Source organism: Lissotriton vulgaris, chromosome 6, assembly GCF_964263255.1.
Source record: "Lissotriton vulgaris chromosome 6, aLisVul1.2, whole genome shotgun sequence".
In the NCBI taxonomy this organism is placed as follows: domain Eukaryota; kingdom Metazoa; phylum Chordata; class Amphibia; order Caudata; family Salamandridae; genus Lissotriton; species Lissotriton vulgaris.
In genome coordinates, this window is record NC_141694.1 from 428,131,652 (window position 1) to 428,156,030 (window position 24,379).

The window sequence follows — 24,379 nt, forward strand, 5'->3', positions numbered from 1 at the left end:
CACTGCCAGGCTATGTACTGGATCTCCCTAAAAACATTGAACATTTCACTTCACTTGCTCTTCTCCTGGCTAATCGTGAGGTTGCTCTACACTGGACTTCCCCCCCTCCGCCACCAACTGGCTCACCATTATGACATACTGCAACACCACCAGTTAGCTGTATGCATCTGTACAACCACCGTCCTCCAGAATAAAGGATGTCTGGCAACCATTAAATACTATTTACTGTCCCTCGCACCTCAAATGCAGGACTCACACATGCATACATCAGGGCTTCCCTCCACAACCACCTTAATACACTTATGGCCTCGGGACGCCCTTCCTATCCTTCCCCCCACCCATAACCCTTGCAAGTGATTTTTCACCTACAATGTATTGCAGGGGATTCTCCTCCTGACTCCATCCCTTCCAACTGCTCGCCCCTTCCACTTATGGAGTACCTCACTGGAGTATAGGAATTTCCTCTATCTTCATTTGCTCTTTCAGACCACCTGATTCTAGCCGCCTCACTTTTCTTCATGATGAAGAATAGTTATTTATTGTTGATACTTTTCCTTTTTTCTCCCCCTCCTTCATTGACGTGTCACTTAATTTGTTGCAAATTGGTGGCATACCTTGGCTGAACTGTACCCCTTTCACTTAATTTTTCTATGACAATTCAATTGGCTAATATTGCATCATCTTGGTATTTGATACTGCCATACCTGTATGCACGTATGTTCTTTCTTTTTGGAAAGTGAAGAAAAACAGTTTAAAAACAAACATTCCTGCAGTGTGTGGCGTCTAGCTATCCTATTCCGCCCACTCCCAATTTGGTAGAAACCCTCTCTTTGTTTGTGGTTTGGTAGCAGTACACTGTAGTACAGTAGGTTACTATGTGCATCCCAGTCATCACAAATTTACATCTGCCACTCAGAGAAGGGATTGGATTATCTGGATGAAAAGATTAAAATAAGTGCCTTTTTATGGCTGAGAATCTGGGGTCAGCCAGAAACAAGCTATCAGTTGGCTATTCTAAAGGATTGTCTACTGCTTGATGATATGCTAGCTAGCTTATGTGAAGCAGACATTTAAAATTACAGGAGGCATATTGGCAAGAACCTCGTTATAATTATCGCCGTTTTAGCGGCAGGAATCTGCCGCTAAAACGGCGTTAATGGCTTGCTAATATGCTTTATAGAATTCCAATAGAAGCCCAGGTTAGATGTCCTGCACATCTAACCTTGGCTTCTATTGGAATTCTATCCCGCATATTAGCAAGACCATTATTGCCGAAATAGCGATAATTTTAACGATGTTCTTGCTAATATGCCCCTAGGTTTTCCTGAATATTTTTATAGCCCTGAAATTGTAGTCCATGCTTCTAAAGATTATGTAAAGTGTTTGCTTTATACTTTTTTTTAAAATATATTTATTGAAGTTTATATCAGCATACAGATAAGACACAATTATACAAAATAAGAGACCAGCATATAACAGCAGCGCATATTAAAAAGCCATCTAGATGAGGCTTGGACGTTATGGCATTGTACAATCATATCTTAAGTTTGTAGCCTAATAATAATTGGAGACCATAATTGTAACCCCTGAGTCTTCCTCCTCATACCCTTAGTTTTATAGGCCGCCATCTCCAGATAATATATAGACAATAATTTGGATTGGCAACGGATGAAGGTAGGTGGCTCAGGGTCAAGCCATTGGGATGTAATGTTATGTTATGTTATGTTATAATGAGTTTTATATAGCGCTCAGCTACTCCGAGAAGTGTCCCGGCGCTAGAAACCCAAGGTGGTACAGAGCGGAAAAGAGCAGACAGAGACCTACTGAACAAAGAGCCACGATTTAAGGTCCTTCCTAAACGCTAAGAGATTGCCATTCGTCCTCAGAGACAGAGGCAGGGCATTCCACATCTGTGGTGCCAGACGTTTGAAGGAGCAGCCGTCACAGCGAGCACGCCTAATAGCTGGCACAGAGGCCAAGGCCAAGGAAGATGACCTAAGTGACCTAGATGGCTGATAGAATTCCATCCGATTACTGATGTACTTAGCACCAGTGCTGTGAAGTGCCTTAAAAGGCCAAAGTGAGAGCTTTAAAGGCAATACGCTCTCTGATTGGAAGCAAGGTCACTGGCACTAGATCTCCGATGGAGGCCGAAGATGGCACGCGCGGCCGAGTTTTGGGCAATTTGCAAACACGTTAGGAGGAATTCCGGGAGGCCAAGGTACAGCACATTGGCGTAGTCCAGGCGAGAGCCTATCAATGCCTGCACAGTGATTCTTATGTGGTCCAGAGATAGTAGGGCCAGGAATTTCCTAAGCATTTTTAGGAGGCCAAAGCATTTGCCTACTAGGCCCAGTACCTGAGATTTCAGGGTAAGGCTATCGTCAACCCGCACTCCAGAATTTTTGGCCACCGCATAGTCGGCCGAGGGAGGACACATGGCCACCGGACACCAAGACTTCCACCTCAGGTCAGAGGGGCACCCGAAGAAAAGCACCTCGGATTTATCAGAGTTGCACTTGAGGCTGTTTTGCTGAAACCAGTCAAACACTGCCTCAAGGCAGCCTCGGATGCTCTCTCTGTCAAAGTCCGAGTCCCTGTTACAGGCAAAGAGGAGCTGGGTGTCGTCAGCGTACGACACGATCTGGGCTCCGTGGGACATTGCCAGTGCCGCCAGAGGGGCCATATAGATGTTAAAAAGAGTAGGGCTCAAAATTGAGCCCTGGGGAACTCCTACCTCCAATGGCAGCACAGTGGCAGAGAACGGGGGGGGCCCAGACCGTTTGTTGGCGGTCAGCTAGAAAAGACTCAAACCAACTGTACACCGCCCACCTCAGGCCGATCTCCCGGAGTCTTAAAAGGAGACGGCCATGGGGGACGGTGTCAAACGCTGCCGAGAGATCCAGCATCACCAGCATCGCCTTGATTAAAGGAGGCCTGAAAAGAACGAGGAGGGAAATTCGAGAGGGTAGAACCCTCAGAAACTGTCATCAATGCAGGTAAAGACACATCCGAAGCTGCGATCACCCCCAAAGATACAAAAGAGGCCTGGATGGTTTTGATTTTTCTGGCAAAAAAGTCAGCTAACTCAGTAACCCAAAGTTCAGAGTGCGAGTTCTTGGGAAAGCACCAAGAAGGAGAGGTAAATTCCCTCACTATCCGAAATATTTCTTTGCAGGAGTTTGTAGCTGCCTCAATTCTTCCTGCAAAATAAGACTTTTTTCCAGATGTGATGTCGCAGTGATATTCCTTAATAGATTCTCTGTATGTCTCCTTACAAGCTAAATCGTAATGGCGGCGCCATGCTCTTTCTGCTTTTTTACACTGCTGCCACTTCTCCGCCAGAGCCGAAGAAAACCAGGGTGCTGAAGCCCTGTGAGATTTTTTTCGGTCGGCTCGGAAGGGAGCGCGTTCGTCTAATTGCTGGACAAGCCAAGACTGCAGTTGTCCCAGATCATGGCAGGGATAAGTAAGTAGGGCCAGCCCCAGCATGTCCGGGAGACTCGATGGAAAGCTCTAAAGTTCTGCCATTGGCGGGCATGCCCACTCGAGCAAGCTTTATCAGAGTGAGTGATCTGAAAATTCACTAAATAGTGATCAGACCACAGGACTGGCACGGGAATGGAGGTATCAATCGGGACAGTTGAGAACACTTGGTCCAGTGTGTGGCCCATGATATTTGTAGGGGCAGAGAGACACGGAACAAGTCCCAGTGAGTTAGTGGTGTCACTGATCTTAATGGTGTCTACCGCGTCCTCCACATCCATATGGATATTAAAATCGCCTAAAAGCAAACAGTGCTGTGATCTTACACATAGTGCAGAAATCACAGAGTGGAGCTCCTCATGGAAGGAAACGATGGGACCGGGAGGCCTGTAGACCAAAAGCCCCAAGCAGGATTGATTAGGGGACAGGGACAGAGAAAAACCGAGGGTCTCACACCCCTGGATGTCGTCAGTGTGTATAATAGAACATGCGTGGCGCTTATCCACCACCATCGCAACCCCTCCGCCCCTGCCGTTGCCTCTGTCCTTCCTGAAGATAACATAGTTGGGGGGAAGCGCCGTGGCTATATCAGGGCCAGCCCAGTCCCCCAGCAACATCTCAGTCAGAAAGAGACAGGTGGGCTTAGTGTCAGACAGCAGATTGTGAAGGTCTAGCGCATGCTTCCCCAGGGACCTAGTATTTAGGAGTAGACAAGTGCTCCTATTGGACTTAGACTTGGAAGTGGAAATGGAGCCATTGCCTGGTAACCATCTGCAGATGGGGCAGCGCCTCTTGCCTTTGAGACGTTTGGGAAATACAATGCAGCAGTTATACGCCTTATCTCTGAGAGCTAAAAGCTCACCCAGGGTATATTTTAGCATCTTACCTACCAAAAGGTAAACCCAGTCCCAGCCATGCCCGCACCCGTCCGCCTCCGGGACGCTGACGGGCGCAGACGGGCTTTCCTTTGGCGCTCCTTAGCATCCCAGAGGCGGACGGGCGCAGACAGGCTTTCCTTTGGCGCTCCTTCGGTGCGTCCGCTGCTCGCATCCGCTGCGCGGAGACGAGGGTGCCTAGTTTTAAGGCGTCGCCCGCAAGAGGCAGCAACACTAGTCTGCGGCCCGGCACTCCTGTCTCCCCTCAAGATGGCCACAAAAAGTGCGAGGCCTACAAGTCCCAGAACACCCTTCAGCACCTAAGCGGCTGAATGGGTGACGGTCACTGAAGACAAAGCAGCGCAATACAGATAGCAGAGAAACGAAGGGTAAGTGTCAGATTAGAATGCTAGTGATGGAAAAGAAGTCCTAGAGTCACCCGGCTTTCCGCCTCAGGTAACTCGGAAGAGGGAGAGGAGCGCAATGCGCCACAGTGAAACACAACACAGTTAAAATCGCTAGTAGTCAGCAGATAAAATCGCTAGTAGTCAGCAGATAAAATCGCTAGTAGTCAGCAGGTAGCATACAACAGTTTTAAAATCAGCAGCAATTCAGCACATTAACACCCGCTCGCCCGCACCCGGCTTTCCGCCTCAAGGGAGGGATGAGTGGTAGTACACCAACGAAAAATAGACATGCATATAAATATAAATCCTTCCTCCCTTGCTGATCGGAGGTTGGCCACCCCTTCTAGCCGGCCCAGAATAACCAACTCCGTGGATAACGATTGCGGGATACCTAGAACCTGGAGAAATAGCTCCACACCTTCAACAAAATGAGTCAAATTAGGACAATAAAAAAACATATGGAGTGCATCTGCAGCGTGCAGTCCGCATCGGCTGCAGCTGTCCCCCCGACTAGATTTCCAGTTCGCTATTTTCTTCGATGTATAATATAAATCATAAATTGACATATAGTGTTGGCTTTTCAGGGGACCATTAAATAAGACATTCGTAGCTACATCAATTTCCTTTTTGAGATTAATTCGATCCACCCCGAATCTATTTTGCCATTTTGTCTCCCAAACCACAAAGTCGTCCTCCGCCTTATCCATAAATATCTGATATAAAGGTCCCATTCTTGCTCGTAATCTATGGCTTCTACAATGTCTATCTAATCTAAATGAATTTGTTTTAGTATTATAATCTGATCAAAGAAGCTGCGCAATTGAAGATATTTGAAAAAATCATTTTGACCCAAATTATATTTCCTCTGCAATAACTCAAAAGAGACAAACCGATTTCCCTGAAAGAGGTCGCTAAGCATACAGATCCCAGAGTTACGCCATCTGTTCATTACCTGGTCCCTAAATATTTCTGGGAGAATCAATGGGGTTTCTAAGTTCAAGTTAGCCCCAATACCCAACTTCTTCTTTACCTTCCTCCATATTTCAAACCCGGAGATCACTGCCTTAAATTTGTTTTTTTGTAATAGCTAGGTTCTATTACTCGATTAAAACATTGCCTTGCTTCAGCTCCTAATACCATGTCATAAATAGAGGGGACAGCAAAGTCTTCCGTTGGATCTTCCTGGGAAATTAGAAGCCCCATGTGTTGCAAAATAGCAACCCAATGATAAATTCGGAAATTAGGCACTCCCCAGACACCTTTAGCCCTAGGCAGCATACACCACTTCAAGCGGTGATAGCTCCATAGAAACCACGCACACATTCTTTCAATGCGGGCAAAAAACGTAGAAGAGATAAGTAAAGGAATAGTCCGGAATTTATACCAAATTTTTGGGAAGATTAGCATTTTCAGCACATTACTACGTCCGTAAAGAGATAAATGTAAATTATTGATTCACTCCAGCATCCTATTGGAGAAGGTAAAAATTGGATCCAAATTCAGGGGGATAATATCCTCAACTATTGGAGATATCTTTATCCCTAAATATGTTACTACAGGTTCAAACTTTATATCCACTGGGCGGCCAGCCGTAGAGTGAATCAACTGAGTTTTAGCAACGTTTAACATTTAATTTGTAGCTGGAAACCAGCCCAAAAGCCTCGGCTGCTTTAATTACCTCTGGAACATGATGTCATCTGCGTAAGCAAATATTTTATATTCCACATCATTTATCACAACCGGCTTTATCGCTTCATTATTCTCCATAGTAGATATAAAAGGGTCAATATATAAGGCGAATAGAAGGGGGGGCAAGGGCATACCTTGCCTTGTCCCCCTCCCTATCGCTATCTCCCCAGACAGAGTACCAAAAATGCGGATAGCCGCTGATGGATTAAGATATATCGTCTGTATAGCGACAATAATACTGGCCGGGAACCCCTTCCATGCTTGGACTGACCACAAGAACCTCCACGAGACCATGTTGAACGCCTTTTCGGCGTCCAACAGGGCCACTCCAACCGGGGCGTTGGTACCCTGTGACCAGTCCAGCATGAAAACAATTGACATGATCCGTAGTATCCCTACATTGAATAAAGCAGTGTTGCCTAAGAGACACCAGCCCTGGCATCAGATCGTTCAGCCTGTTCACAATTAGCTTTGAATATGTTTTGCTATCTGCGTTGAGTATGGAAATAGGTCTGTAGGACCCCAGCTCCGTGTCCTTTTTTCCTGAAAACAACTATTGTCGTTTTAGACCATGAATCCGGAGCAGTGCCTAAAAAAGCCTGCTGACAAACCCCTAAAAGCTCATTTTTAAATACATTCCTAAAGGTCTGGTAAAACTCCAGTGGGATTTTATCAGGGCCCATCGCCTTCCCTTGAGCTGGTCCTAATAAGGCCAGCTCCACTACTTCCCAGACCAGTGGAGCGGTAAGTGCAGATTTTTGCACTTCCGTCAATACGCCAGATCTTTCAAATAGTCTCCCCCGCCATTTAGCTGTATGGCCGTCCCGGTTTCAGTATATAGAGATTGATAAAACCCTTGAAATGCAGCCAAGACGCCCTCCTTTGTGTCCTGCATCGTTCCATCGAAATCAGTAATCTTAGTGATCTCATTATAGGCTGCTTTTTCCCCTAATCTTTTAGCTAGAGTTCTGCCGGTTTTCTCGCTAAATTCACACATATCCTGCTTATGCTGTGCGTACGTTCCCGCAATATAATCAGCTAAATTAGCGTATACCGCTGCCCGTTTAATAGTGGGATCTCTTTGGGCCCCAGTCGGTTCGAGGCCCGACCCAATTACTGCAGCCAATTCCCTTTCTGCTCGTATGACTAAGTCAAAATCCCATTCATATTTGGCCTGTGCCTTTTTACGTTTAAGGTTAGCAAAGCTCAGTGTTTCCCCTCTAACTACAGTTTTAAGGTATCCCATACTATTTTCGGCAGTTCCCTTATAAAATTTAAAAAATTCCAGAATTACCTTTGTCATAAATTGACGATACTCTTTGTCCAGCAATAGCTTTCTCTCAAAAGACCAAATTTGATTCCCTTCTTTCAATTTTTTTTTATGGCTGAACACCTTCGCATGTTGGTGGATTCGGGTCACACGGCGGCACTTGTGCTTCTCGATCTAAGTGCCGCCTTCGACACTGTCTCCCATGACATCTTACTCCAACGTCTGGTTGAGGCTGGGGTGGACAAGCTGGCTCTTGATTGGTTCAGATCTTTTCTATCTGATCGCTCCTTCAGGGTCACTACTCCCCCCTTCGAATCCAAACCACATGTGATTGCCCAGGGAGTTCCACAGGGATCGGCTTTAAGCCCCACCTTATTTAATCTTTATGTCCAGCCGCTAGCTGATGTCGCCATGCGTGGGAACCTTTCCATCGTGTCCTACGCAGACGACACTCAGCTGGCAGTTGCACTTAGTGGGGCTTCCGATCTCGAGGCAGCCAAGTTCCGCGAGGGACTTATATCCGTGGCCCAGTGGATGAATGACAATTTCCTGCAATTGAACGCTAAGAAAACCAAGGTGCTCATTGTGGGAAAACAAACTCATCTGTGGGGCGATAGCTGGTGGCCTCAAGAGCTCGGCTCCACTCCTACCCCCGTTACTGAAGTAAAAAATCTCGGGGTGTGGTTTGACTCCCAGTTGAGTTTTTCCACCCATACTAAAAAGACTGCTGCATCTTGCTTTGGGATTTTGCGTCAGCTTCGGTCCACTTTTAAATTTTTTGACGCTCCCACCCGCCAACTTATCGTGCAAGCCATGATCTTGTCCAAATTGGACTACGCCAGCTCTCTTTTTCTTGGAGTCAACCAGGCTGAGCTCTCCCGCCTCCAACGCGTTCAGAACGCTGCCGCCAGGGCTCTGGTTGGCTTGCCCAAATTTTGCTCAGCCAGGAGAACCTCCATTGGCTCCCAGTGGCACAGAGAATAACATTTAAAACTTTGATTTTGACTTTTAAAATCCTTAAATTCTCTTCCCCTCCTATTCTCCAGCAACTTATCTCTCCCTATGTGCCTACTCGCACTCTGAGGTCCTCTGTTCTCCATCTTGCCACAATTCCTCGTTTTAAGAGATCTAGGGCTGGCGGACGTTCCTTCCAAGTCCTTGCTGCTAAGCTATGGAATTCCTTGCCTGTCCATATCCGGGCCATCGAGGGGCTCCTCGCTTTTAGGAAGGCGGTAAAAACCTTCCTTTTCCCCTTGGCGCCTTAGTTCTGTTGTTGTTGTGTTTCCATTTGTCCAGTCCCCTGGTTTTGTCCTCGCGCCAGGACGCCCCTTTGCTGGGGCAGCTGCGCGCGTAATAAATCCGGTTAACATAACATAACAAATCTGGTCCCAATGAAATCAGCAGACTCACCGGGTTGCGATCTAAAACCAATTTAGGATGAATCTCAATGCTCACCTTCCCCAACAAAATAGATGACACAAAAAATAATCCAACCTGACAAATTTAGAGCAAGGGGCAGAATAAAAAGTAAACCCAGGGTCGCCGGGGTGCAATCTATTCCAGACATCATAAAGGCCATGGTCTAAGATGAGATCCCTCAATGACTTGAATACTTGTTTCTTCCTACCTTTATATATACTACTAGACCTCATATCTGTCTGAGCTTCGATATGAATATTAAAATCGCCACACAAAACCATTGGCTTGGTCCATTGGGTGAGTTCTACATTCAAAAAATTCAGCAGTTCAGTATCATCCAAGTTAGGACCATATAACTTGCACAAGGTGAACCTGCTTTGATTGATTCTGAATTCACTAATTGCCCAGCATCCCCACTTATCTGATGCCGATTTTATGCAAACACCCATACCATGTTTCAGAAAGATTGCCACCCCCCTTTTGACCCCGGTTTGCTTAGAGCACACCACTAATTCCAACCCCATATCTTTCAAATATCCCTGATTAGCCCATGAGATGTGTGTTTCTTGCAAACATAGTAAATCGATATGTAGCTGCCAGCTGTATAATCCTGGTTAATACCCGTCTCTTCTTGAAGTCATTGAGACCACAGATATTCAGACTGCAAATCCTTAAAATGTTATCCATTTTCCCTAATACATAAAATACACATCAATATATGAGGATAAACAAAATAACAGAGGAATATGTCCAGCAATACAACATCGTATAACATGAAGCATGCTCCATCCTTAAAAATAATTTTCTCCTGTCTATTCCGAAGTCCACAAGCCTGTGCCTTAACTGTTGCTGATTTTTCACCCCCACACACCTACACCCAACCCCCACCACCTTGCCCCACCTTCCCCTCCCCCCTTTCCTGACTCTACCCACCCTACCCCCCCCATCCTTCTCACCAAATGAGGCCCAGGGGCTAACAGTTCCTGTATTGTATGGAGTACCGTCCCTCCCGGGGTAGATGAGAAATAAGGAATAAGAGAAAACAACATATTAACCTAACCTCTATATTGGGAGACCCCCTCATTGCAAAATAATCATAATTGACCACCCTAGAGATAGGCAAAGAGAAGAACAAAAGGGCACATTTTACAATGGGTTATAATTTCCAACTCCATGGACTACACTTTTACTCATACTACAATAAACCCAGATAATCTTTAGCTTCAATCTCTGAAAAAAAGAATCTGGTCTGGCCCTTTACAATTACTTTAAGCCTAGCTGGACTCTGCAAAAAAACAGTAGCCCCTTTACTCTGAAATCCAGGTATGAGCTGCCGCATATGCCAGCGCTTAGAAACTGTAGCCTGGCAGAAGTCCGGCCGAACAAAAAAGTTGCAGTCTTTTGCAACGCCCTTCTTATCAGGCCTAGCAAGTGAAAATATTTCTTCTCTAGCAAGAAAATGATTAAAACAAACAAGAATCGCTCTTGGGCGCTCTTCTTCACCCTGGCGTGGTTTTCGCACTGTAAATGGAAATCTATGCGCCCTTTGTATTTCTCTTGGCCAGTCCCATGAAGACAGCTCGGGAAAGGCTTCCATTAAAAGTTCCGCTATGAATTTTCGCAAATCGGAACCCTCCTTCTTCTCCGGAATGCCTAAAAAACGCAGCTTATTCCGACGAGCCTGATTCTCCAATTCGGACAATTTATAACTAACATCGTCCCGATGTGCCTTAATTGCATTTAATTCGGCTTTCTGGGCAGCTGCTTCATCTTCTAAAGACACTATTCTCGTCTCAGCTTCCGTCACTTTTATCGTAGTATCTGAGCAGATTTTAATCACCCGGTGCACAGCGTTCTTTACTTTGCTACATGTCGCTTGAGTTCTCTTGTTTTCAGCTTTTATCTCTGCTCTATGACACATCATAGTTTCATAGATTGTAGCAAGAGTAATCTCTTGGGACTGGGGCCCCTCAATTAAACTCTCCTCCTGTTGTGGACACAATTTGTCAGGCAACACAGTTTCAGTTTCTGGCAGTCTTTCATCACTCCCCATATTAGCCTCCCCCTCATGGGCTTTCTTACGTTGACTCCATCTCTACTTTACTCTTTTCACTGTGGCTGCGCTCACATTTGGGTAGGCTGAGTTTGACGTTATCTTACCCCCCGAGTTGCTCTCCTCCTCATAATCCATCCAGTCCTTGCTCACATTTATACTCCCACCTGAGGAGGGGTCAGAAAGTGAGAACATTTTTTCAATCGCTTCCTGCGAGCCTCTAAGGTCTTGTAAAGAGGTTCCCTCACTTAATGCCCAAGGATCTATTACTGCCACAAGATTATCCAAGTTGCCAGATACAGCTTCCTTAGAAGTGGGAACCGCATCTACCACAATGCCTCTCTCAACTCCTGACGCGTCTATAGACACAGTCCCTTGCCATAGTGAATAATGTCCAATACTGATACCATTGTCCATACTCCCTTTGCCCAGTTCAACCCCTTCTCTATTTACCCGAAGAGGGTTTTTTTCAACATTGGGTATTTCAATTATGTCCACCGTTGCAGCGCCTTCAGCAGAGTGCTGTCCCGCTCCTTTCGCCATTTGCCGTTCAAATAGGGCAGGTAGAGTGTTTGCTCCTCAACAGCCACCTTGTCTATGGAGTCACCCCCCTTTTTAGGGCTCAGCCTTCGCAACAAGAAGTGGGGTGGAGCTTCGAGCTCCTAATGTTAAAGAAAAAAAAGTATCTCTAGGGCTCTGGCCAGACACATTCCTTAGTGTTTTATGGCATGTGCCTAGTGATTCGTCTTCGCTGTGCTGTCTATTTAGTAGCCTTGACGTGATAGGCTATATTTACTTTTCGTACGTCATTGATGTTAGTTTCATGGCATATTCTGTGCGCAAACGAGCACGGCAGAGTGATTAACCTTAATTAGGAGCTGTCAGAGTGCCTGTGTAATGCAATGCAGATGGTGCGAGCGCGTTCACCATTGCAGTGCATGTATCATGCGCGCGTTTAACATTTACCTTTCGCGCACTCCATTCATTTTAATTAGGAGCTGTCAGGGTGCCGCGTTCACGGCGGAGATAATGGAAAGAAGTTTCCTGTGTGAAAGACGACCCCCGCCCACCCCCCTCACTGAAGTGAAAACCTATAATGTGCGCAGGGCAGCTGTGCGCCTCTTAGGATTCCGCGGCCCGTCTCGTTGCTCAGGCGAAGCCTCATTAGTGCACCCCGGGACCGGACGGCGCTGAGAGCAGGCACTGTGCGCTCTTGTGCTAAGTGTGTCCGGCACTTCAGTCGTGTGCACTCTGTCGCCCCGTCTGTCGGTGTGCTAACTTGCATCAGTCAGCATGTCTGTCGCCATGTGTGTCCCTGGGCACGCTTGCGCACACGTGTCTTTTCGGTGTATGTATGAGTGTATCCTTTGTTTGTGCCACTGTGTTTTTGTGTGGGCGTGCCTGGACGCTTGCGAGTTCCATGTATGATGGATTGCGTGGATATATATGATGTGTCACGAGCCCGGGGCAGTATTAAAACATCAAGCACAGTAGTGTCTAAGCATGGGCGAATTTTGCGGATCTCGCTTTCGCGGATTTTGCGGATTTGCGAACTCGCAACCCGCAAAATCCGCGAATTCTGGCGAATTTGCAGATTTTTTTTTTTTATGTTCGCACGGGTTTCTGCAAGTTCGCGAGGGTTTTGTACAATTTCGCAAATTGCGAAATTGTACAAAACGCGTGCGAACTTGCAGCAACCCGTGCGAACACAATAATATGAAGAGAAAGAAGCTCCTGGTCACAGGAACAGCACGGGGATTGCGCTCATGAAAGTCAAGGATGCAAAGGCCTCTACCCAGCATCACAGCTAACTTTCCACCGTAGATTTGGGAAGAGGCACACCTGTCCAGCCTCGAAGACGCTCATGATTGTTTTTGGGCTAATGAATGAGTCACTGAATTTGAGCATCAACTAGTTCGAGCGCCCATGTGTGTGTTACTCTGCAATCGCCCCGAAGGGTGCAGGGGTCCCTTGAATGAGCTGTCCATCATAGTGGGTGAATGGCGGGAAGACGGTGCAAACCGCGAGTGTGTGCGCGGGGCCAAACGTGCGGGGCTTCCATGCGAGTTCACATGCCTCTTGTGTGCATAAAAGGTCAGAGAAAGATCAGTTCAGCCTGGCCTGTTGTAACTATTTTAGGATGGCGCCGGCAAGCTCCCAGCGCCATCCTAAAATAGTTACTAAGTTAGCTTCAACAGGAAGCTCTAATAGATAAAATCGAGCACCTGCTTTATTTTATCTATTAGAGCTTCCTGTTGAAGCTAACTTAGTAACTATTTTAGGATGGCGCTGGCAGCTTGCCGGCGCCATCCTAAAATAGTTACAACAGGCCAGGCTGCAAGTTTTGAACTTTTGCCCCCGGAAAAATCCGCCGCTCGCGGATTTGCGGATTTTTGGTAAATTCGCGGGAGTTCGTGGATTGCGAATTTACCGAAAATCCGCAAAATCCGCGAGTGGAACGGATTTTCCGCCCATGCTTAGTAGTGTCACCTTCGATGCCTCTGCAATCACCCGTGCATCGCACACTTTTAAATGCCGCATTTCTATGTTCTTTTAAGAGAACTTCTAAAGGGTTGTGGTTCAAGCCTTGGCAAAGCGCTTTGCAAATGCACTAATCACAGCTACCGGCTGACATCTTCAGAGCACAAGCCTAATGAGTTACTGTGAAGTCTCCGTGTAAGAAGGGCTTCTTTCACGCGTGTTTCTAGGCGCTGCAATAACAGGTACTATCTATCCCGGTGCAATGATATTTATGTAATCAACATAAGAAGGAAAAAAGCACAAGTTGACCTCAGAGAGGATTCAACCCTAAGACAATTATACCTAAAAGAGTGGGGGGAGGGAAAGGAGGACAATCTAAACCCACCGAGCTATCTTGGACAGACCTGGTCCTAACAACTCTCAGTTCGCATATGCAGAATGAAAACAAGCATTGCCATTACCAATAGGTCTCACCTTTGGGACCTTATAAGTGATGAGCCATGCAACGGTTGTTGTTGCACCAAGGATATTGTGCTGCATAACTAAACACTTAGTGGAGAAGTGGCGGTGAGTGCAGAGTGGCGGTGACTGCAGAGTGGCGGTGACTGCAGAGTGGCAGTGACTGCAGAGTGGCGGTGAGTGCAGAGTGGCGGTGAGTGCAGAGTGGCGGTGAGTGCAGAGTGGCGGTGAGTGCAGAGTGGAGAAGTGAGTAGTGAGTAGTGAGTAGTGAGGAGTAGAGTAGTGAGTAGTGAGTAGGGTAGTGAGTAGAGTAGTGAGTAGTGAGTGCAGAGTAGTGAGTAGTGAGTAGAGTAGTGAGTAGTGAGTAGAGTAGTGAGTAGAGAGTCGTGAGTAGAGTAGTGAGGTGAGTAGAGTAGTGAGGTGAGTAGAGTAGTGAGTAAAGTAGTGAGTGCAGAGTAGTGAGTAGAGAAGTGAGTAGTGAGTAGTAAGTAGTGAGTAGTGAGTAGAGTAGTGAGTAGAGTAGTGAGTAGTGAGTGCAGAGTAATGAGTAGTGAGTAGAGTAGTGAGTAGTGAGTAGAGTAGTGAGTAGAGTAGTGAGGTGAGTAGAGTAGTGAGTAAAGTAGTGAGTGCAGAGTAGTGAGTAGAGAAGTGAGTAGTGAGTAGAGAAGTGAGTAGTGAGTAGAGTAGTGAGTAGTGAGTAGAGTAGTGAGTAGAAAGTAGTGAGTAGAGCAGTGAGTAGTGAGTAGAGTAGTGAGTAGTGAGCAGAGTAGTGAGTAGTGAGTGCAGAGTAGTGAGTAGTGAGTAGAGTAGTGAGTAGAGTAGTGAGTAGTGAGTAGAGTAGTGAGTAGTGTAGTGAGTAGTGAGTAGAGTAGTGAGTAGAGTAGTGAGTAATGAGTAGAGTAGTGAGTAGTCAGTAGAGTAGTCAGTAGAGTAGTGAGTAGAGTAGTGAGTAGTGAGTGCAGAGTAGTGAGTAGTGAATAGAGTAGTGAGTAGAGTAGTGAGGTGAGTAGAGTAGAGTAGTGAGTAAAGTAGTGAGTGCAGAGTAGTGAGTAGAGAAGTGAGTAGTGAGTAGTGAGTAGAGTAGTGAGTAGTGAGTAGAGTAGTGAGTAGAAAGTAGAGTAGTGAGTAGTGAGTAGAGTAGTGAGTGGAGAGTAGTGAGTAGTGAGTAGAGTAGTGAGTGCAGAGTAGTGAGTAGTGAGTGCAGAGTAGTGAGTAGTGAGTGTAGAGAAGTGAGTAGTGAGTAGAGTAGTGAGTAGAGTAGTGAGTAGAGTAGTGAGTAGAAAGTAGAGTAGTGAGTAGTGAGTAGAGTAGTGAGTAGTGAGTAGAGTAGTGAGGTGAGTAGAGTAGTGAGTAGAGTAGTTAGGTGAGTAGAGTAGTGAGTAGAGTAGTGAGGTGAGTAGAGTAGTGAGTAGAGTAGTGAGGTGAGTAGAGTAGTGAGTAAAGTAGTGAGTGCAGAGTAGTGAGTAGAGAAGTGAGTAGTGAGTAGTGAGTAGAGTAGTGAGTAGAGTAGTGAGTAGTGAGTGCAGAGTAGTGAGTAGAGTAGTGAGTAGAGTAGTGAGTAGTGAGTAGAGTAGTGAGGTGAGTAGAGTAGTGAGTAAAGTAGTGAGTGCAGAGTAGTGAGTAGAGAAGTGAGTAGTGAGTAGAGAAGTGAGTAGTGAGTAGAATAGTGAGTAGTGAGTAGAAAGTAGTGAGTAGAGTAGTGAGTAGTGAGTAGTGTAGTGAGTAGAGTAGTGAGTAGTGAGCAGAGTAGTGAGTAGTGAGTGCAGAGTACTGAGTAGTGAGTAGAGTAGTGAGTAGAGTAGTGAGTAGAGTAGTGAGTAGTGTAGTGAGTAGTGAGTAGAGTAGTGAGTAGAGTAGTGAGTAATGAGTAGAGTAGTGAGTAGTGAGTAGTGAGTAGAGTAGTGAGTAGAGTAGTGAGTACAGCAGTGAGTAGAGTAGTGAGTAGTGAGTAGAGTAGTGAGTAGTGTAGTGAGTAGAAAGTAGAGTAGTGAGTAGTGAGTAGAGTAGTGAGTAGTGAGTAGAGTAGTGAGGTGAGTAGAGTAGTGAGTAGAGTAGTTAGGTGAGTAGAGTAGTGAGGTGAGTAGAGTAGTGAGTAGAGTAGTGAGGTGAGTAGAGTAGTGATTAAAGTAGTGAGTGTAGAGTAGTGAGTATAGAAGTGAGTAGTGAGTAGAGTAGTGAGTAGTGAGTAGAGTAGTGAGTAGAAAGTAGAGTAGTGAGTAGTGAGTAGAGTAGTGAGTGGAGAGTAGTGAGTAATGAGTAGAGTAGAGAGTGCAGAGTAGTGAGTAGTGAGTGCAGAGTAGTGAGTAGTGAGTGTAGAGTAGTGAGTAGAGTAGTGAGTAGTGAGTAGAGTAGTGAGTGGAGAGTAGTGAGTGGAGAGTAGTGAGTAGTGAGTAGAGTAGTGAGTGCAGAGTAGTGAGTAGTGAGTGCAGAGTAGTGAGTAGTGAGTAGAGTAGTAAGTAGTGAGTAGAGTAGTGAGTAGTGAGTAGAGCAGTGAGTAGAGTAGTGAGTGCAGAGTAGTGAGTAGTGAGTAGAGTAGTGAGTAGAGTAGTAAGTAGTGAGTGCAGAGTAGTTAGTGCAGAGTAGTGAGTGCAGAGTAGTGAGTAGAGTAGTGAGTAGTGAGTGCAGAGTAGTGAGTAGAGTAGTGAGTAGTGAGTGCAGAGTAGTGAGTAGAGTAGTGAGTAGAGTAGAACAGTGAGTAGGACATCACAGGCAGCAGCTGTGCAAGCTTCTTACACTCACAAGGAGACCACAGGCAGCTGAGGTGCAATCTTCTCACAAGAACAACATCACAGGCAGCAGCAGTGCAAGCTTCTTACGCTGCGGTGCAATATTCTCACACTCACAAGGAGATCACTGGCAGTACACACCACATGAACACACTCCATAACACATAGCAACAATACATTGGCATTTACAATGCCATTAGCTCAAACTCAAATAAATCCGAGCCCAATTGCATTTCTAATGCTTGTTACTTTGGGCGTAGCTACTAATTGTTTACTGCTTTCACCTTCTGCCAATTCGCCGGTGACAGCTTCCTCATCCACGGCTTGCTTTTTCCCTTTGCAGCTGTGTGTCGCCACTTTTGGTGGCATTTCTTTTCTTTTTGCCCGGGAGCCTCCACGCCCCCATACAACACAAAGCTGGGAGCACCAAAATAAGGATGGAATCCGCCAAGCCGATAATCTCTACCTACCAAACAGCAGGAGCCCCACAGTCATCTGACCACCGCTGAAAACGCTCCCGACGGAGCTGCACGTTTGTTCCGTAAGCAAACACGAACGCGGGTAGCCGCAGGTGTGCTCTCCTGACTGCCTGCTGTTGCCGGCACTTACAAAGCTCCGTATAAAGATTTGTTATGCAACTGCTCCGATGCTAAAACATTCACCAGCGTCAGCCAAATGCCCAAGGAAGCACACTCCCTGCTGAGCTTGATGTTTAGCCGGTGAGCGGACACAGGTAAACGCCGGGAACCGCATGTGAGCTTCTTGCTGCCTTCTTACTGCGGGCTCTTACGGGGCTCCCAACGAAGGTTTTTTCACCGCTCAGAGACTCCTGACGACATTCTCCATCGGGGAAAAACCCCCTGTCCTCTGCACTCTGTACTGCTCGTTCCGCCCGGGGTCAAACCGCTTTCTCTCATCCACCACCAGAGAGCGATGCCTGGGCTGCTCACACAGCCCACGCCACGGATGCCATCTTGCCTCGCCTTTGTCAACCCTGTTTGCTTTATACTTATTGCCAAAACATTTCGATCGAAAGGAAGCCAAAATACCACACTATCATGGCAAATGTTAAGTTTACCACGAAGAGTAGGAAAAAGTTTAAGATCCTGATTATAAAGAAAGCAAAATTGTAGAATGTAAAGTTAGAGTTCTATTTTTACAACAGCTGAGGTCAAAAGCAATCAGGTATGCTGTAATTAACTATATTTAGGGCATATTGGATCTGAGTAATAATATGTTACGGTAAATAGGAAGGGAAATACCGGAGGAAAGTCATACTATAAGGGTGGGCAAATGATTTATCAATGTTGGGTTTAGATTAATTATATTGTATATGTGTGTTTAATAATTTGTATTTTTGTATCTTGTTTTATTTACTATGTAAATACATGGCTATGATTTACCAAAGAAAGGATTGTTGACTGACTGATTTACGTGACAGTTGGACTTTCAGGAATATGCTTAATTTAGCCTATAAATTATTTTTTCCCTCACACAGAGACCTCTTATGCTGGTAATATGTTCTAACTGAGAAAGTGAATGCATTTTGCAAAGAGGACACAGTATTCTATTATGCCTTACTGACAAAAATATACTTCAACGTAAATGCCATCACCTCTGGCAAGTGGTGCAAAACAAATCATAAATGAAAAGAAATCTAAATAGTAAAATAAAATGAAAACGGTTTTTATTGATAACTATGTCACTCACTTTAGAATGTTTATTTCCTTAGGCAATCGAAATACAAAAACATCCTTGGAGTGGGAGAAAAGCAGTCTTTCAAAACAAAGTAAGTTTAAAGTTTCATGTACATATATTACATCCCTTCCATTATCATTCATAGAAATAGTTTTCATTGTTAATAAAATTAAAATTAATGCAGCACATTACTTTATTTCAGCTAAGCATGGGCTGAAAATTCGTTCAGCTCGCGGAATTTGTGGATCCGCGAATCCCGCGAAAAGCGTGGTAAAATCCGCGAATCAGCGGGGACGCATTTTCAGCCAAGCACTTACTAGGTTACAGCAGCAGATGCAAAATTTGAAGCTAATTTTTTGTAACCTTTTACAAAAAGGTTACAAAGAAATTAACTTCAACTTGGGCACCTGCTGCTGTAAGCCTGTAAGTGCTTCCTGGCGCCTTGTTGCCTACTTGCAACTATTCTCTGACCCTGCTCTGACCCTTGAAGCAGGGTCAGAGAATAGTTACAAGTAGGCAATGAGGCGCCTGTCACGAAAATTAAACCTCAACAGGAAGCACTGACAGATATAAAAATAAGCATTTGCAATGCAATAGGTCTCGCATTAGGAAAGTTTGAGCTATTGGTCTTGTAAATGACAATTTTTTTTATTTATGTATTGGTTTTGAAAATAGCTAAATTAATAGCTTTGTCATTTACAATGCCAATAGTTATAACTTCTGCAAATGTGACACCTGTAGCATTTGTAATGCAACATGTTTTGTATTTACGTGACTTAGCTGTATTGATATTACAAAATACAATGGCTGGTAATTTTTTAAAATAATTAATACTTAAATAAAAGTGATTTTAATTATTAATGGCAATAGCTTAAACTTTTGTAAATAACTTTTGGGAAGATTATGTTCAGTGTATTTTATTGTGACGAAAATCCAAGAACAGAAGTGAAATATTAACATCTTTTTGTGACATTTGTAATAAAGTTTGAAATATTGAGAGAACATATTTGAACCAGTTGTTGTTGAATGGTTGCGCGGATTGATTCTGGGGTGGCGCTGAGTGGTGCTGTGATGGTGCTGAGTGGTGCTGTGGTGATGCTGAGTGGTGCTGTGGTGGTGCTGAGTGATACTGGGATGGTGCTGAGTGATGCTGGGGTGGTGCTGAGTGGTGCTGTGGTGGTGCTGAGTGGTGCTGTGGTGGTGCTGAGTGATGCTGTGGTGGTGCTGAGTGATGCTGTGGTGGTGCTGAGTGGTGCTGTGGTGGTGCTGAGTGATAATGTGGTGGTGCTGAGTGATGCTGTGGTGGCGCTGACTGGTGCTGTGGTGGTGCTGATTGGTGCTGTGGTGGTGCTGAGTGATGCTGTGGTGGTGCTGACTGATGCTGTGGTTGTGCTGAGTGGTGCTGTGGTGGTGCTGAGTGATGCTGTGGTGGTGCTGAGTGATGCTGTGTTGGCGCTGAGTGATGCTGTGGTGGTGCTGAGTGGTGCTGTAGTGGTGCTGAGTGATGCTGTGGTGGTGCTGAGTGGTGCTGTGGTGGTGCTGAGTGATGCTGTGGTGGTGCTGAGTGGTGCTGTGGTGGTGCTGAGTGGTGCTGTGGTGGTGCTGAGTGATGCTGGGGTGGTGCTGAGTGTTGCTGTGGTGGTGCTGAGTGGTGCTGTGGTGGTGCTGAGTGATGCTGTGGTGGTGCAGAGTGATGCTGTGGTGGAGCTGAGTGGTGCTGTGGTTGTGCTAAGTTATGCTATGGTGGTGCTAAGTTATGCTATGGTGGTGCTGAGTGAAGCTGTGGTGGTGCTGAGTGGTGCTGTGGTGGTGCTGAGTGATAATGTGGTGGTGCTGAGTGATGCTGTGGTGGCGCTGAGTGGTGCTGTAGTGGTGCTGAGTGATGCTGTGGTGGTGCTGAGTGGTGCTGTGGTGGTGCTGAGTGATGCTGTGGTGGTGCTGAGTGGTGCTGTGGTGGTGCTGAGTGGTGCTGTGGTGGTGCTGAGTGATGCTGGGGTGGTGCTGAGTGTTGCTGTGGTGGTGCTGAGTGGTGCTGTGGTGGTGCTGAGTGATGCTGTGGTGGTGCAGAGTGATGCTGTGGTGGAGCTGAGTGGTGCTGTGGTTGTGCTAAGTTATGCTATGGTGGTGCTGAGTGAAGCTGTGGTGGTGCTGAGTGGTGCTGTGGTGGTGCTGAGTGATAATGTGGTGGTGCTGAGTGATGCTGTGGTGGCGCTGAGTGGTGCTGTGGTGGTGCTGAGTGGTGCTGTGGTGGTGCTGAGTGATGCTGTGGTGGTGCTGAGTGATGCTGTGGTGGTGCTGAGTGGTGTTGGGGTGCTGAGTGATGTGGTGGTGCTGAGTGATCATGTGGTGGTGCTGAGTGATTCTGGGGTAGCGCTGAGTGATGATGTGGTGATGCAGAGGGCAGAAAGGCACAAAAAGGAGTCTAACAAAGGGCAGAAAAACAAGGGAAAAACGAGTCTAACAGAGGGCAGAAGGGCACAAAAAACGAGTCTAACGGGGCAGAAAGGCACAAAAACGAGTCTAACAGAGGGCATAAGGGCACAAAAAATGAGTCTAACAGAGGGCAGAAGGGCACAAAAAAAGGGAATAACAGAGTGCAGAAGGGCACAAAAACGAGTCTAACAGAGGGCAGAAGGGCAGAAAAAATTAGTCTAACAGGGGGCAGAATGAATCCCGCCCTGCGTGTTTGTCCACGAAGATGCCACCTTTTTGTACAATACCTCTACTCAACTGGAGTACTTTCTTTCTACTGTCTAATCAGTAAGTGCTCCCTCGTTGGCTAAATGTATAGGGGCAGATTTACAATAACTGGCACATCCCCAGGGATGCGCGAGTTATTGTTCGCCGCATCTCCGCCATCCATGGTGCACCGCATTTACAATGCGGCGCACCATGTGGCAAAAATGGCACAGATGCGTCACACATCTGTGCCGTAAAAGCAGCGCATTGCTGGAGCAGCTTCGCGTTTGCGACACAGCTCTAGCAATGCTCTGAGGGGCCCTATCTCCCCAATGCTGCATCAAGCCTTGCGCCTGCTTCAAGCAGGCGTAGGGTTTTGACGCAGCATTGGCCTAAAAGTGACTGAGTGAAAACTTGTAGATTTCACTCAGCCACTTTTAGGAGGCGTTCCTGAGCAGGAACGCCCTCCCCTGCGCCGGAACGCCTCCTGATGGCGCAGGGCTTTACAACGTGACGCATCTCTCAGATGCGTCACGTTGTTAATACCCAGCACCATGGCGCATCTTTTGTGCTGCCGCTGCGTCACAAAAAGTCTCGGAAGAGGGTGGCAGTGGTGAACCAGAGGGTGGCAGTGATGAACTAGAGGGTAGCAGTGATGAACCAGAGGGTGACAGTGATGAATCAGAGGGTGGCAGGGGTGAATCAGAGGGTGACAGTGCTGAACCAGAGGGTGACAGTGCTGAACCAGAGGGTGGTAGGGGTGAACCAGAGGGTGGCAGTAATGAACCAGATGGTGGCAGCGGTGAACCAGAGGGTGGCAGTGGTGAACAAGAGGGTGGCATGGGTGAACCAGAGGGTGGCAGTGGTGAATCGGAGAGTGGCAGTGGTGAACCAGAGGGTGGTAGTGCTGAACCAGAGGGTGCTGTGATGAACCAGAGGGTGGCAGTGATGAACCAGAGGGTGGCATGGGTGAACCAGAGGGTGGCAGTGGTGAATCAGAGAGTGGCAGTGGTGAACCAGAGGGTGGTAGTGCTGAACCAGAGGGTGACAGTGGTTAACCAGAGGGTGGCAGTGGTGAACCAGAGGTGCTGTGATGAACCAGAGGGTGGCAGTCGTGAACCAGAGGGTGGCAGTGGTGAACCAGAGGGTGACAGTGCTGAACCAGAGGGTGGCAGGGGTGAACCAGAGCGTGCTGTGATGAACCAGAGGGTGGCAGTGATGAACCAGAGGGTGGCAGGGGTGAACCAGAGGGTTACAGTGCTGAACCAGAGGGTGGCAGTGCTGAACCGGAGGGTGGCAGGGGTGAACCAGAGGGTGGCAGTGATGAACCAGATGGTGGCAGGGGTGAACCAGAAGGTGGCAGTGGTGAACCAGAGGGTGGCATGGGTGAACCAGAGAGTGGCAGTGGTGAACCAGAGAGTGGCAGTGGTGAACCAAAGGGTGGCAGTGCTGAACCAGAGGGTGACAGTGGTTAACCAGAGGGTGGCAGTGGTGAACCAGAGGTGCTGTGCTGAACCAGAGGATGGCAGTCGTGAACCAGAGGGTGCTTTGATGAACCAGAGGGTGGCAGTGGTGAACCCGAGGGTGGCAGGGGTGAACCAGAGGGTGGCAGTGGTGAACCAGAGGGTGGCAGTGGTGAACCAGAGGGTGGCAGTGGTGAACCAGAGGTGCTGTGATGAACCAGAGGGTGGCAGTCATGAACCAGAGGGTGGCAGTGGTGAACCAGAGGGTGACAGTGCTGAACCAGAGGGTGGCAGGGGTGAACCAGAGAATAGCAGTGCTGAACTAGAGGGTGGCAGGGGTGAACCAGAGGGTGGCAGGGGTAAACTAGAGGGTGGCAGGGGTAAACTAGAGGGTGGCAGAGGTGAAGCAGAGGGTGGCAGTGGTGAACCAGAGGGTGGCAGTGATGAACCAGAGGGTGGCAGTGGTGAACCAGAGGGTGCTGTGCCCATACACGACCGCATGGGTAACTTCGCCATGCAAGCGGCCCGTGAACACGCAAAAAGCCCAGAGAACACGCAAAAAACCCTGCAAAGACGCAAAAAAACCTGCGAACACGCAAAAAACTAAAAAATCCGCAAATTCGCACGAAAAAAAAACAAAGCTTGAATTTACAATTGCACAAAAATAGCATACCAACAAAAAAAACAAAAGCAAAACACTGAAATTAATAAATCTTTCTTTAGATACTTTATTTCAGCCTGATAAGAATATAAAGGCACAGGTAAAACATATAAAAGTATAATACAATTGATACAGCTATTCCAGTATAAAAATTGTATGTACACGTTAAGAGGTTTGATCATTAAAAAGATTAAAAAGTATAGCAAATATCCTAAGGATTTAAGAAGCAGATTTCCAGGTCATTATGGAGACATAGAGTGGGTAGTTTGGACTTGCTCTTTCTTTAAAACTGCTCGGCGTACACACCACATTGAAAACAGATAACGGGACACTGAAAAAACAATTGGCATACTGCTATCATATTTCAGGATCCTATAGGCCTGTGACCAATGGGAAGTTCCAAGGTTCCTACATAATTGTTGTAGCTCGCGATGTCCTATTGCCTTATATGTTGGGCAAAAAAATAGTACATGTAGGTCTGTCTCCGTACAGTTTTGCAAGTCGGACAATCTTTAGTGGAACTATCCCCCCCCACACTTGTGAGTAGCAGCACATTGCGAAAGGGCACTGTGCCTAAACTGCAAATAAAGTTTTTGAGCAAGAGAAGTCTGTATGTCATCTATGTTAGATTCTAAAGTATATTGCAGTTTGACTTCAAGAAAGGATATTGTAGTGTGTCTGTCCTGGGGCCCCTCAGTAGAAGATTAGGATTGTAGTCCTTAAAATTCTTAATCAAAGCTTTCCTATGTGTTAACAGGCATCTATCTTCAGCACTGTCCCACAAATCTCCCATTCCAATGGATTGCAAGGAACTCTAGATGTAAGTGAGCCAAGACATTTTATTTGCACCAGTGAGGTTTGCCACTTCCCTCAGTTCCTCTCTATACATAGATTATTCTGGGGTGCTCCATAAATGTATCAGTATAGAAGAGGTCTGAGGGCAAACTCCAGTGCCATTGGGCTAACTCCAAGATCCATTCGGAGTTGGGTTAGTGGTGTACTTTTGGGAAGTC

The 24,379-nt window shown here is 46.5% G+C and overlaps 1 protein-coding gene across 3 annotated transcripts in view; it reads left to right on the forward strand.

The window, feature by feature from the left end:
• The window catches only part of GFRAL (GDNF family receptor alpha like), a 772,441-nt gene that overhangs the window by 365,579 nt on the left and 382,483 nt on the right, over window positions 1-24,379 (forward strand). For all 3 annotated transcript variants that reach the window (XM_086926442.1, XM_086926445.1, XM_086926444.1), the window contains one exon: window positions 18,598-18,654. In XM_086926442.1, coding sequence (XP_086782568.1) covers window positions 18,598-18,654 — 57 coding nt within the window. The remainder of the gene's footprint in view (window positions 1-18,597; window positions 18,655-24,379) is intronic.